The 14,416-nt window shown below is 27.1% G+C and overlaps 2 protein-coding genes across 4 annotated transcripts; one reads left to right on the forward strand and one right to left on the reverse strand.

The window, feature by feature from the left end:
- Positions 1-5,381: 5,381 nt before the first annotated feature.
- On the reverse strand, positions 5,382-7,386 carry LOC114162490 (pre-mRNA cleavage factor Im 25 kDa subunit 1). Of its 2 annotated transcripts, XM_028046402.1 has the most exons (7): positions 7,009-7,383; positions 6,865-6,910; positions 6,308-6,401; positions 6,141-6,214; positions 5,960-6,046; positions 5,769-5,879; positions 5,394-5,675 (listed from the first exon to the last, which is right to left on the reverse strand). In XM_028046402.1, the coding sequence occupies exons 1-7, from the start codon at positions 7,176-7,178 to the stop codon at positions 5,604-5,606; spliced, it is 654 nt and encodes a 217-aa protein (XP_027902203.1). In that variant the 5' UTR covers positions 7,179-7,383; the 3' UTR covers positions 5,394-5,603. The 2 variants fall into 2 exon arrangements, with proteins under 2 accessions (XP_027902204.1, XP_027902203.1); XM_028046403.1 differs by lacking the exon at positions 5,769-5,879 and having other exon boundaries at positions 5,382-5,675; positions 7,009-7,386.
- A 3,222-nt stretch (positions 7,387-10,608) lies between these two features.
- LOC114162691 lies at positions 10,609-12,796 on the forward strand. 2 transcript variants are annotated; one of them, XM_028046648.1, is made up of 6 exons: positions 10,609-10,740; positions 11,121-11,173; positions 11,456-11,572; positions 11,685-11,811; positions 11,885-12,002; positions 12,437-12,796. In XM_028046648.1, exons 1-6 carry the CDS (start codon positions 10,712-10,714, stop codon positions 12,497-12,499), a joined length of 507 nt encoding a protein of 168 aa, XP_027902449.1. In that variant the 5' UTR covers positions 10,609-10,711; the 3' UTR covers positions 12,500-12,796. The 2 variants fall into 2 exon arrangements, with proteins under 2 accessions (XP_027902449.1, XP_027902450.1); XM_028046649.1 differs by having other exon boundaries at positions 10,610-10,862.
- The last annotated feature ends 1,620 nt before the right edge of the window (positions 12,797-14,416 follow it).

A 14,416-nucleotide genomic window follows, 5' to 3' on the forward strand; every position in this document is an offset into this window, starting at 1 on the left:
ATACGCGAGTCTCATAATAATACTCTTTCTCTTTTTTCACTGCTCTTTTTCTTTATTCAGTGTTCTCACGTGCAATTGCGAATTCTATTAAAGACCATTTTTTTATTTAATAATTCGTGGAAAACTTATGAACACATAATCAAGGTTTCTTTTTCTTTCTTTCGATGTTACAGATTTTTCCCGCACCACTAACACAGACGGTGAGATTATTATCTTGATCAAATAAACCAAATGTGTCTTCGTGATGTAATTAATTATGTGCGAATGATCAAAAACTAACGTCATCATTTCCTATAAAATTTTATTTATTTAAAAAATTACAGCTTGTGTTTTTTAATTTAATTCTCCGTGTTATTATATATATATATATATATATATATATATATGAAAAGAAGAATCAAAGTACTGTGCCTTATAAAATACCTTTTATTTTATATTTTCTTAAAATTTAATTGATTAAATAAATTAAATATGTTTTTAGTATATAAAATTGAATGTCAAATTATAATTAATTTAATAATGAATAAATATAATTATCATAATTCAACAAAATTAATTTTTTTCTTATATATTAAATAGAGTGATTTAATCTGTTATTTGAATTGGATTGCGTCAAATATTGCGGTTTAAATGTTACCTAAAATGCAGTTAAATATATGAAAGAAAAAATAACTTTGTTGAGTTAAAAGAGTTATATATTTCTTTTTAAAATATAAATATCAAAATTTATGAAAGTTTAAAATATGAGCAAATTTTAATGTTGTGTCTAAATTTAAATTTAAATTATATTATATATATATATATATATATATATATATATATATAAATAGTAACGGATTATTACCACATATTTAAAAAATAATATTATCTCTTTTAACATGTTTTCAATTTAATTTTCATGCATTGTTAATTAATCAATAAACAATAAAATTTTTATATAAATATAACATTTTAGGTAATAATTATGAAAAATCAAAGTAGTAAAAGAGTCTTTTAATACCAATTACACATTTGTTTATTACAAGTGTAGTCTTTGAAGTGGACACAATTTTGTAGTATCGTGACATGCATTCTAGATAATCATCCACGTGTGAACGCCAAGACTATTTAGGAAACAAGTAAAAAATTGTCTAATAATTAATATAATTGTTATAAACAATATTTATCTGCTTAGGTTGCAAATACTTTCAACGTTGAATTGTTAATATATAATTATTAACTATTTGGCTTATTATTTTTAAGTGTATAGACTTTTGCCTTTAAAGTATTAATTCTCTCACTCAAATTTGTTAGTTTTGATTTTGTGACAAAAGAAGTAATAATACTTTAATTCTAAGAAATTATTTCTAACACACTTTTTTTTACTATTGATTAGAATTTATTGATAATTGAGGAATCATTAGTGATGTTGATTAAATAAGATATAAAATTGGTCGCATTCTGTTTTCCTAATAATTTGTAATTAATAATAAAAAATGTGTTTTAATTTTAAGTTTGTTTGGATAATATATTATTGACATCAATAACCGCATATAAATAATGATTGAAAATCAGTGTTTCTATCGTAGCTTTGTTATTAAAAGCTTTTTATAATAAATTAAGAATGAACTATGTACATAAACTATTATTAAATTAATTTTAACTTCTAAGTAATGTCAAAATTTTAAACTTACGGAGAAAAACCTTTAGTCAAAACTAAAGAATACGAATGTTCAATTTTTTTTCCTTGTGAATATATATAATTCTTTTTTTTTATATTTTAAAATATCAATTTTATTCTTTAAAATATAAATATTTTTAAAAATTAACAGTTATTTTTACATATTTTTTTGTTTTAAATTATTTATATCTGTTTCTTTTTTTCTTTTTTTTATCAACCGTAATTGATCGTTTTTTTTTATATATTAACTTAAAAATATTTCATGTATATTTAAAAAAATGGTTGTGTGTACAGTAAATTTTTCTTTAAGAAATTATTCCTATTTTTCATCGTATTCCATTATTTAATACACTCCATTAACATTGTTTTTGTTGGTTTTATGTGTCCAAGAAAAGTCAACCAATTGAAGCTGAAGTTACTTGTCTTCTTATTCCTCTCTTGTGAACACAAACGCAAATCCTACAGAATTTTCCAATAAGTAACTGCTACACTTCATTTGTTTCAAGTTTTTCAACTTTGAATTGCTTATATTTTATACGTGGGTTTGTCTCAATTAATTATCTGATTATTAAACTTTTGAATAATCCATCCGAAAACAACAAATTAACCACTCTACCACTTCAGATTTTCCTCATTGAACACTGTAGAAGAGAAATAATAAACAACATGGGTTCACATTTATTCTGATGAGAATAATATTGTACCAAACCATTATATGATTTTATCATTTTATAACAATAAACCATAAAAGGTTTATAAAAAATTAGCTAAAATATATAAATTTAGCATTAAATAAAAGCATATATAATAAGATTTTTTTTCATATAAAGTAAAGGTTTCCTTCGAATGTAAATAATGTTCTAAACATTTTAAACATTGTGAAATAAAATGAAATATTGTATTTGAAGGAAGCGTAGAAAAAGCACGTGGTTGGAAAAAAAATGAGGAAACGGAAGCATGGTTGACTCTGAGTTTGTTTATGGTCTCTTCTGATCCATTTCCTCTGATGTTGAAAGGAAGACCGACCTTGCATGTTCATAAATCAAAGATGGACAAATAAATGCCAAATGAAACCTAATCTTTACACCTCTATCTCCATAAACTGGTCCCACACTTATATCATTGTTACTCTACATTGCTTTTGTCCTTGTAATTTCCTTGATAATGATAATGTGACTTTTTTTTCTTGACGTGATTTATTGTTGGTGACCGATTAATCTATTACTATTTTTTTTTTGTGAAAAAATGAAGGATTAAATATGAATTTTTGTCTCTCAAGTTTCAGTAAAATGTAAAATTAGTCCTTTTTGAAAATTTTTGACCAAATTAATCTTTCATTTTTAAAAATGTGTAAATTTAGTTCTTTTAACCAAATTTTGTTAAGTTTAACTGACGTGTCAAGTGCATTTCATGATAGTATTTGAATTGTTTACACCGTTTAACACATATTTGCTTCAATGTTAACTCAAATATTATTAAAAAAATACATTTAAAATGTCAAATAAACTTAACAAAATTTGGTAAGAAGAACTAAATTCATTCATTTTTAAATATGAAAAACTAAATTGGCATAAAGTTTCGAAGATGGACTAATTCCAAAATTCATTGAAACTTTAAAGACCAAAAACATATTTAACACCAAAATCAATGATTTAGACTAAACTACATCAAAAAAATAAAGAATAAAAATAAAAAAATAAAAGTCATAATATAATTTTCCTTTCTTTGTAAAATCTTCATCTATCTTTTTTTTGTAATAAATGTTTTATAATGTAATTTAAATTCTGAAATGTTCATTTGTAATTCAAATTTTATAATATAATGCTTTGCGTGCTTTGATTTTCATTTTTTTAAAATTATTTAGTAAATATTACAGCAAAGCTACAAGCATATCATTACTTGAGGGATGATGATGAGGTTTTCTTTATACAATTTATGCAAACCAATTAAAAAAGACATGATTTATGATTTTCACGGTTTTAGTTACTACATATTATGGTAATTTTCTTCACACTTATTTTTATTATTGTTATTTCTATATTAACGGTAATAGTCTACAAATAATATTTCTTTCAATATTCATCTAACTCACAAACTTCATTCTATTAAATTTCCTATTTTCAATAAAAATTTTCAATATAATAATAATATATAATATCAAATTAATTTTAGATCTAAATACTTTAGATTAACTTTAATTTACAATTATCTTAAACCTTTTTTCTTAAATATTTACTTCTATAATAAACTATAACTTATTTCATAAATATGTATATACTCAAATATTATATAACTATAAGTTAATTTAATTATACACTCACTTAGATGATTAATTTGAATTATAACTATGATTTTCAATTTTTATTAACAATTTAAGAAATTACTTATATTTAAAATATTTATAACTATTAATTATCTTTAACAATTTATTTAAGTTAAAATAATATTTAACATGTTAACATTTTCACATGAACTCATATTCAATGTTTAATAAAAAGTTTCTATAGCAAAATTAACAAATAAATTAACTTAAGTCTTTAATTTAAATTATAACCTTTTAAACTGTTATCATCAATAAATGTCCTCACACTCAAATAAACTCGAGATATTAAATATATCTAAAAGTCACAATTTTATATTACATAAAAATGTATATGTTTTAAAACAAATTATAGTTAAAAAAGTATTCATTTGTTAACAATCATATCAAAATAATTTGAATAGACATATACTTAAAATTAACAAATATAATCTAAATTCAACGTTTACATTTACAACTTTATTATTTGAACGATGATAAATTAAAAATTACGATTTTTTCCAATCGAAAATTCAAAATATAATACTTTAATTTAAACTTAAAATAGTTTTGTTTATTTATTTTAAATTTTATATATCTTTTACTGTTAAAAAAAAGTAAGCCAAAAAACCTTCTTACCAATTTTTGGATGCTAAATATAAAAAATAAGAATGGAATTTGAACATCTACATTCTCTATAACATTGTGAATATTGGGCCAATCCAACTGTTGTTATACAGGCACTTTCTTCCTGCACCTCTATACTTTCTTCCTGCACCTCTATAGGAAATGTGAAAAGGCTTAAATATACAATATTATAACTAAGTACTAATATTCATTAATAATAATAAATATTTATAATGAATAAAAAGCACTTTATTCTATTGATATTTTTTATTTTAAGAAAAATAAATAAAAGTCTTCTATTTTTCAATGAATTGATTAAAATGTTTTTATTTTTGTTTTTTGTTGTATTTTAATTAAAGCTCTAAAAATGATCAAAACTCATAGATCAACACAATTTAAATACAACTCGATCCATTAAAATTGACTCATCAACTCATAATTAAGAAGGAAAAGAAAAACACTTTAACTCAACCCATCACAACTAAAAAGAATGCAATGAAAAATATACATTATCTACATATTACCGTTCTCCTTTATAATTCTCTTTCTGTTTTAGTTTTTCACCCAAAATCCATCGGTTCATAATTTTTTTCTCCCTCTACTTTAGGATTTTGGATTTTCCACCCCATGTCACTAGAAACTCTTTACATTGTCATTTAGTGTTTACCTTTAGTATTCATATCAATGTGTTGTTTAGGATTATCGTTTACAATTATTATTTTGTACAATGTATTAAAATATTATAGTCCGAGTTATGATGTGAATGCAAGTTTGAGTTATGATATCAGGTAAAAAGAAAGGCAAGAATGAAATAACTAATCATAACTCCATTACTCTGTACAAAATCTCACACTAACAAACAATACATGTATGATATATGTATCTATTTTGAACATTAGAGTCTGATTTTTGGTATAGAAAGCTATGATATATACAAAATCTGTGTCCACCATGAAATGAGGAGCAGATGCTAAGGAGAAAACCCTCATTAGCAGAGACAGTGAAATGGATGAAGCATCAAGATTCCAACATGTTGAAAGAGAATTTTGACAGAAGCTGTGGAACCCCTGATATTATTTGCCCATATGTCTGCAAAATGCAAAGGTAAAGAAGTTAAACTCCAACAATTATCCAAAACCATGTCTGAGGAGCAAAAAATGTCTTGATTTTCTTAGTCTGTACCCTGAGGTTTTCATGAACTTGGCACAATGGAACTGCAAGCAACCTCATGTTCTTGGGTACAATGAACTTCCTACTTGCAGGCAACTTCACAAGGAACACTTTTGTGCACTCCTACACCAGGAACCAAGGCTATGAAACTAGCACATCCCTTATCAGAACTTTTGTATAAACAAGCCAATGAAATTATGTACCTTTGGTTGTTTTACATTTGGTGGCAAGAAAGGGTACAATAATGTTTCAAAATCAGGTCTCCACCACATTCCAAGGCATTCACCAACCTGAACCAAGCAAATTATGGTTCAGCTGCTCTATATGATGATGTGAGGTTTTAATGATAAATGAAAATGCACAAGCACAAGTGTAATACAATACCTCCCATTCTGAACCATCTCCATCTTCATCAACAGAAAGCTTCCTTGTCAGCTTACGCTTCAATCCATCAGTATCTACAGATTCACAAATTTCATCTTCAGTAAAAAAGCATCACAAAAAAATATTCTCAAAGCTTTTCATTTCAGTGTTTGAGCTTCCTCTAGTACCTGATTCGTCTGGCCTTAATCTACCACCGGGAAGTTTATAGATGGAATTTCTTACTTGCAAAAGCAACAAGTGTGGATGTTTGAACAGTTCAACCTGATACAACATCGTGTACTCACTTCAGAATTATATTGAAAAACTCTGACCCATTTGTACCATTTGTTGAAATCAAATGCCCAATAGCTAAGATGAAGATTATCAAACAGGATCTCTTTGGGTAAATAAATGAAAAAATAAAGCACTTCTAATAGTTTATGTATAATTTAAAAAAAAAAATGAATATAAAAAGGCTGATATGAGAACATCTATATTCACAGAAACAGACCCATAAACTAGAATGAAAGCTAAGTGAATCAGGCCTTCCCAAATCTCAATCCTTTAATAAAAAGTTTCAAACTTTACTTGCAAAAGAAAGTTTGGAACAGAATATAGACCTCACATGACAAAGTAAGAATATTCAGAAGAGAATCCACAATATTGCAAAATAATACATCACCAGTTGCTAAATATTCTTAAGAAATTGATAAGAGGAAAGTGATAAAAGGAAGAAGCAACGAACCAGTAAGACAGCCTCCACAGAAGTTCGTAATCCACGAGCAGCATAGCTAATAAAAGAATATAAAAAAAAAATGATAAGAGAAGAGAAGAAAGAGAATGAATGAAAGAAGTAAAAGAGAGAGGGTAAGGGAGAAAGAAGAGGAACTTGGATTGAATCCTGAGAAGGTGATTATGTAGAGAGAGGTCTTTGAAGGGAATTGCGTCTTTGGATCCAAAATAGTAACTACTCAAAGGATAAATGTCGAATTCCATGTTCTGATCTTCGTTTCCACCGTTTTCATTACGCAAATTGGTTACACTCGCCTCTTCCCCCATATTTGCATAAAGTAAAAAAAAGAATGAACAAGAAAAGAGTAGACAGGCACTGAATTAAAGAGGGGCAGAGAGAAGAATTTAGTGTTTTCGAGAGAGAAAGAAGAAGAAGAAAGAGTGTTCTTCTCTGTTCTGTTCTGCTCTGTTCTGAAACGTGGCACACCACAAAGCTCTCTAAGGTGAAATGCTTTTTTGTTTTGGTGGAGTGGATTAAGTTAAACTCACGTAACTGTTTTCTATTTATTAAAGTATTGTTTTCATACAATCTTGGTTTTCGTTAAAAAGTTTACTAGAATACCAACAACAACTCGGTTAGCATGCGATATGGGAAACTCAAGTATGAACCTTTTAGAATCTTGAGAAAAATATTTTAGTAAAAAAAAACCTCCTTTTTTTGTGTTTTATCTCTTCTACAATAACGTTATAGCTAAATCTTATAAGAGTGATAAAAAACCACATATTCAATAATCTTATCCCTAATGTTCTTGATTTTTGAAATCATTAGGTGGTGCCATATGGCATGGAGTGTGTTTAAAAATATATGAGAGCTTGTCTTGATGTCAATGGAAAAACCATTCATCCAATCCAATTTGTTTCTTTTTTAACGCTTTTTAGTGGTAAGACTTGATGATGCCAAATACGAGTCTCCCCTACGTTTTAGACTCTTTAACATCAACATTGAAATTTTCAAAACTGCTTTCTTTTAACATTTTTCTTACTAACTAACCACACTAGTACTATTTTCTAGGTATAATTACTTATCTGATGTCTCAACTTTTTGGATTTGTTCAATTTGATACCTAAACTTTTGAAATGTTCAATTTGATATCCCAATTTTTTAAAGAGATTCATTTTAGTACAATCCGTTAAATACCAGTTAACATAGTTTGTGTTGTATTGAGGTGACACTGTATATCAAAAACGTGGCAGAAATGTGGGTTGTGCACGTGGATTTATTGTAAAAAGAAATTCTGAAGTAAAAAAAAAAGTTATTACAATAATTGGAAAACAAAATTTAAGCAAAGAGAATTTAAATCTGAAGGTGGATTTGGGAATTAGGGTTCGTGGTAAAGAAGGGGACGACAAGTTCGAGACATTGCGGTGGAAATTAGGGTACGTAGTGGAATTAGAAGCACATTTATCAAGTAGATTATATAGGTAGAAGGTGGAAGGTGTGAGGGTCGTTCATTGCAGTGGAAGAAGAAGCTTTCTCTTCCTCTTACTAAAGCTATGACATGAAGCCAAGCTTGGAATGCACCCCTGCACAAATTTAACAACTTCTTCTCTAAGGGATACATGATCACCATTCATTGTTCTTTCACTTCTTTCATTTCACTGTCAAAATTGTTGTTACCATCTTCACTTCGGTTTTCTCTCACAATTTTGTAAAAAAGATCCGATAACCTTTTTTTTGTGTTGTTGGGGATGGTTCAGGAACAGAACCAAGCTCAGAAAAAAGGGGTTTTGTTGAGAAAAATGTGGTGCAATGGAGTGCTGCCATGAGATGGAGTAAACTCTGGATATAAATAAAGGAATAATTTGAAGGAAAAGAGTAAAACATTGAGAAGAGAGAAACTATAGGAATAGGGAAAAGTTTTCAACTTGTCATACAATAAATCATGAACCTTTCATCCATGATAATTTTGTTTCATTCTAATTATTTGATAAATACATGTTTTGGATGGACAATGCCATTTCAACACAACACAATCGGTGTTAATTAGTATTTAATGGAAGGTACTAAAATGAACCCCTTTAAAAAATTGGGATACCAAATTGAACATTTTAAAAGTTCGGGTACCAAATTGAACAAAACAAAAAAATTGGGGTACCAAATCAATAATTATATCTATTTTCTAATATGTGATGAAGTGTTTGCCTTAATAGATATTTTCTTTTATTGAATATTTCTGCTGATGCATTCAAAATGCAAGTACCTCTATTATTATTATTCGTTAGTTTGAATTTTCTGTTAAGTTTTTTATGTTATTATTATGTTGATCCTTCAAAATATTAATAAGCATTGGTTTTTATTTCTTAAAACACATTTTCTTTAATATACAATATCAATGTATTGTGTAAGGCTCAGTAAAGAAATAGTAAAAGAAAAATTCAATAAATAATCTGAACTCGTTACTGATATTAATTTTAAACCATTCTAATTTCTAATTAGTGTTTACATCAATAAAGAAAATATTGTAAAGTTGAAAAAAAAACTATGATCAAATAATCATACACTATAAATTTTTAAATTCATGAAAGTACTTTATTTGAAAATAAATGTTTACTACATTTTAGCTAGTAGCCATGCACTAACTAATTTGATACACAACAAGTTATTTTATAAAAAAGAAAGAAGAAAAAACTTTCTAAATATAACAAAAAGATTTGCCAATTTATATTGAAAATTTGTGTGCAAAGTTAACATATTTGTATCTGTATTGATTATTCATTTCGTTCCTAATATTCGAGGAAAATATGAAATTTATGTTTTATTTTCCTTAACAAAACAAAGGAATACATAAATCAATAACAAAAGAAATGTAGTTTCTCTCTTTAAAATCAGGTACCCCGATAGAAAGAAATTATAATAACAAATGAAATAACCATATTAAAATCAATATAGAAACACTCATATATATATATATATATATATATATATATATATATATATATATATATATATATATATATATATATATATTGTATTGTTAAAAAGTTAGATATGAATCTTATTTCTAACCTACTCCATCAATTTCAATATCTTTTTGTCACAATAAAAACGAATATACTCACAAAAAGTATTTTTCATCTCTATGTATACCTGATTCAATTTCAAAACAAATGCTTGACTTTTGAGACTTCTAAAATATCTTTTCACCAAACACAAATGCAAAGACAAATCACATATTTTTGCTAAAAACAATTATTCAAATGTTTATTGTTATTAAATTATTCATATAAAAACCCGTACCAATATATTGTAAAAAAAATATTCCACCACCTAGCACTGTCCAGAGCTGACCATTGACCAATCAAAAGACACTTTTGTGAAGAATACAAGAGCTGGGTCAATCAAGACTATTAAATAATAGGCAATTACAATTTGGTTCCATTGATTTTTATTTGCAACCAAATAATAGAGATATCTTCTAACAATTTTTAAAAAATATATTCTTTACTATTTACTTAAATTTATTCAAAATTATGAAATTCAGACAAGTTTTTGGGTTTTTTTTTTTCTAAAAATAATCAATACTGAAAATACATATTAAAAAATTGTATGAAAAATGTGTTATTTAGGAGGAAATTAGGCAGAAGAATGTGAAAGCAAGGCAAGGAGGCTGCGTAAATAAACTGTGATGTAGCACAATTGACTATGTGATAAAGACAACTTATATATCACACAAAGAAACACATAACTTTTATTTATTATTCAAATTGGTGCATTAAACTAAGGTTCTTATGATTTAGGAACACAAAGACATTTTCAATTCTCTTCAGCTTCAAGCTGTTTCAACTTTTGTTATGTTCAGATGCGATTATATCACAAAGGAGAAATGGGGTAACACCAATCTTATCATGTTTCAACACCATCTCTTCGATACAAACCAGTTATCTTTTTTCAAATAATTTTCTGTCCCTTTCTCTCTTCTCATCACTGCAACTTCTTGTTGCTCTTTCAAGGCAAGTGTTTCTTTCATCTTCTTCTGTTTTTGGTGTTTGCCCAATTCTGTTTTTTGTTTTTTCTCTTAAAGGGTATTTTTTCTGATGCATAAAAACCTTTTCTTTTCTTTTTTTCTCATCATCATCATCATAATTGATATCTGTTCCTATATGTGTTGTTATATAAAGTATGTGTGGTTTTTGTTCTGATAACTGTTGCAGCACAATGGATGATTAGTTCCTTAATCTGACACTCCAGATTTTAATTCTGTGAAACAGGGATTTTAATTGTTGTTCTGAACAAGCTCAGCAACAACAACAAATGGATAAAGGTACTCAAAAGTCAAAGCTTTTCTTATTAATTTATCAAGAAAATCTTTCCTGTATCAGCAATTGATAAGCATATCAGATGTTGTGATAAGGAAACAGCTTAATGAGACTTGATTATCTATATAGCTTTCCCAGTATTGATCCTTAATGGAAACAGCATATGTTAATGTTGTCTTGTCTTTACTTGGAATGTTCATGTTCTTGTTCTTGATATCTCACTATTAATATATAACTGCATTTGGAACTGAAAGCACTTACATGAAATGTGATTTGGTTTGAAACAGGTTGTGGTATGGAAGAGAGTGTTGATTTGAGAAATGGTGTGGAATTGGCAACTTCTGTCTCTGATAAGCATCTTGATCTTCTAAGGCCATCTGCAAGAAATTATTCAATTTTTAGAGGTATTCACTCATACCTCAGTTAAAGTGGAAAGCAAGAATTATGTGCAGAAATGTGTCTCTTGTGTTCATATTCATCACTAAAACTGTCTAAACAAGTTTGGTCTAACATTAGGTCAAGCAATGGAAGGTGGAGACCCCGAAAAGGGCACCTATACCTTAATTAGAGGGCCTGAGGACTTCCAAACAGGACTTTATGACAGACCCCTTCCATGTTATGGTTGTGGAATTGGATGGTTCTCGTAAGTAACTGATATACTCTCTTCTCAAATTTCTTCTTCTTCTTGTGTTGTGATTTTCTGTGTTTAATTTCAGATTTCTTCTGGGATTTCTATGTCCACCTCTGTGGTACTATGCCACAATCCTTTACTTTGGAAATTATTACAGAAAGGATCCTAGGGAAAGGGCAGGGTTAGGAGCTTCTGCAATTGCTGTAACATTTCTCTGCTTTCTCTATCTCTTGTTTAATTTTCTGTGCTGAAGCTTGCATTTTTCATTGTCAACATAGAGCATTAGAATATCATTAAATATGATTACACTTTTAAGAATTTAAGTGTGAGTCTAAATTCCACATTGACTAAAAATAAGAAAGTAGAATACTATATAAGGATAAAGACCTATACACTTATTATCTTAAGATTTTAAGTTGAAAATGGTATCAATGCCTTATGTGATCGGGCTGAGGTCTCGTTGGTGTTTATTCTCTCGAGTAAAACTCTCTGTGAACCTAACACACACAATTAGTTGGACGAAAATGATTACTTTCATGCCATTGCATTTCTTAAGTATAGAAAGCTAATAAGATTCAAAGTATTATTGTAGTTCACTAGGTATCTTCTTTTTCTGAATGCACTGGTGAAATTGCAGGCACTAATATTCACAGTAGCATTGCTGATCATAGGAACTATTCTTCATTTACGCTCACCCTGATACCAGTTACAGTGATAAAGTTGGAATGGAGAGGTGATTAAAATACATATCAGAAACAATTGCATGTGTATATAACAAGGTATGCAGAAAAAATATGCTTCAAGATGCTGCATACTCTGTGTATCATTAGAGAAGGATGAAAAGTCACCCTTGTTAAATTTGTGTATTAAGAGTATACAAAAAGAAATCTTGTCTTTGTTCTTACGAATTTTACACAGTTTTCACCTTTCATATTATGAGAATTTTGCTTCTGATTTTGCTATGATGTTATTTTGAATAAGAGCACATGTTAAAGAATATCTTTATTATCTCCCAAACACTGTATTCTGGCAGAACCAGGATGTTTGTAAGTGAGGGGCAAATTTTTATGCATTTATTGTTAATTTTTTTATTTTTGTTAACCTTATTTTTTCAAAAATCCTGATTAATTAAACTCGAAAAATCAACTGATTGTATTATTCAGTAAAATAAATTGTTTAAGATAATTGAAAAATAGAAGATAAATCTTGTACTTTCTTTTTAATCGGCATAAATCTTGCATCTTAATCAATGTTACAGCAACTCTATAAACAAATTATAGTAAACATTTTACATCTAATTTATTTTCCTCGTACTTACGTAACATATATACGAGCCTAACTTGTGCATTTAAAACAGAAAATGTAATGAAATTCATAATGACAAAATAAAAACAACACAAGAAAATAAAGAGAATACAAAAAAAGATGGGATAAGTATTCGTTGAAAATTTAAGTTGCCAATTACACATATAATATTTATAAATTTGTAATTCTCAAATCAATATATAAATATTAATAGGGTCACTTTTGAAACAACAATTAATTAGTTATAATATTTGAATAATGATTATAACACTGTAAGAAAATATTTGAAAGCTAAACAAATTATACTCATTTTTATCCAGAAATGATAAAAGAATATTTTTTTTCTATAAAAAAGAAAACTGTAATATTACGTTCAACTAAGTTGTAATTAAATAATATTGTTTATACGTGTGTGGCTTTGAACTGGGCTTTATATGTATTTTATATGTATGCTTTAAACAAGTGAGAAAAGTCACGTATGGACGATAATGGAAATTTCTTCTTGCATCCCATGTTTTCTTTCTACACCTCATCCTTTCTAAAATTTTAATCATATCCTAATGAAATTAATAGAAAAGGATAGTGTACGATGTCTTTTCATGTTTTAATCATAATTCTTAATACAAATTTAGAAGACAACTCGAAAATGTAAATTACATTTTGAATTATATAATTTTGTAACTTTACAATTAAGATCGTACAATTCATAATACAAATTTAATAAATAATATAAAGTGTAAATTATGTTTTAGATCGTACAATTTATAATATAAATTTATATTATGAATTATTCAATCCGTAATATAAATTTAGAAAAAAATTCAGAACAAAAAATACATTTTGAATCATACAATTCATAATACAAATTTATATTTCACCATAATACAAATTTATAAGACAATTGAAAATGCAAAATACATTATAAATTAAATAATTTGTGATATAAATTTATATTTCAAATTATACGATTTCTAATTCAAATTTACATTTCAGACGGTATAATTTGTATGAAACATGGAAGTGAAAGCAATTTCATTATTACTACGAGAATGGAGGGGGAAATCCCGCAATATTAATGTCACACTCAAATATACTTCCAAAAGTTATAAGAAAGAGAAAAAAATCTCAAATCTGAAGTGCAATTTCAATTTCTGTGAATAACCAGCTTACCCATAATCCAATCTAGTAGTTTTTAATGGTCAAAATTTGAATATAAAAGAAAAATATTTTAATAAGAAATTATCACAAGACATAGACATAACAAACATTCAAATAATATATATGTTTTTAGTGAGATCGTTATAATAAAATG

Source organism: Vigna unguiculata, chromosome 9 (assembly GCF_004118075.2).
Source record: "Vigna unguiculata cultivar IT97K-499-35 chromosome 9, ASM411807v1, whole genome shotgun sequence".
Lineage (NCBI taxonomy): Eukaryota > Viridiplantae > Streptophyta > Magnoliopsida > Fabales > Fabaceae > Vigna > Vigna unguiculata.

Coding starts and splice junctions, on each gene's coding strand:
- LOC114162691 (XM_028046648.1), top strand. CDS start 10,712: ATGCGATTATATCACAAAGGAGAAATGGG. Junction 10,741..11,120: donor TATCACAAAGGAGAAATGGG/GTAACACCAATC, acceptor TCTGTGAAACAG/GGATTTTAATTGTTGTTCTG. Junction 11,812..11,884: donor TGTGGAATTGGATGGTTCTC/GTAAGTAACTGA, acceptor GTTTAATTTCAG/ATTTCTTCTGGGATTTCTAT.
- LOC114162490 (XM_028046402.1), bottom strand. CDS start 7,178: ATGGGGGAAGAGGCGAGTGTAACCAATTTGCGTAATGAAAACGGTGGA. Junction 6,402..6,864: donor CTGTGGAGGCTGTCTTACTG/GTTCGTTGCTTC, acceptor ATGTTGTATCAG/GTTGAACTGTTCAAACATCC. Junction 5,676..5,768: donor AAGTTCATGAAAACCTCAGG/GTACAGACTAAG, acceptor TGCATTTTGCAG/ACATATGGGCAAATAATATC.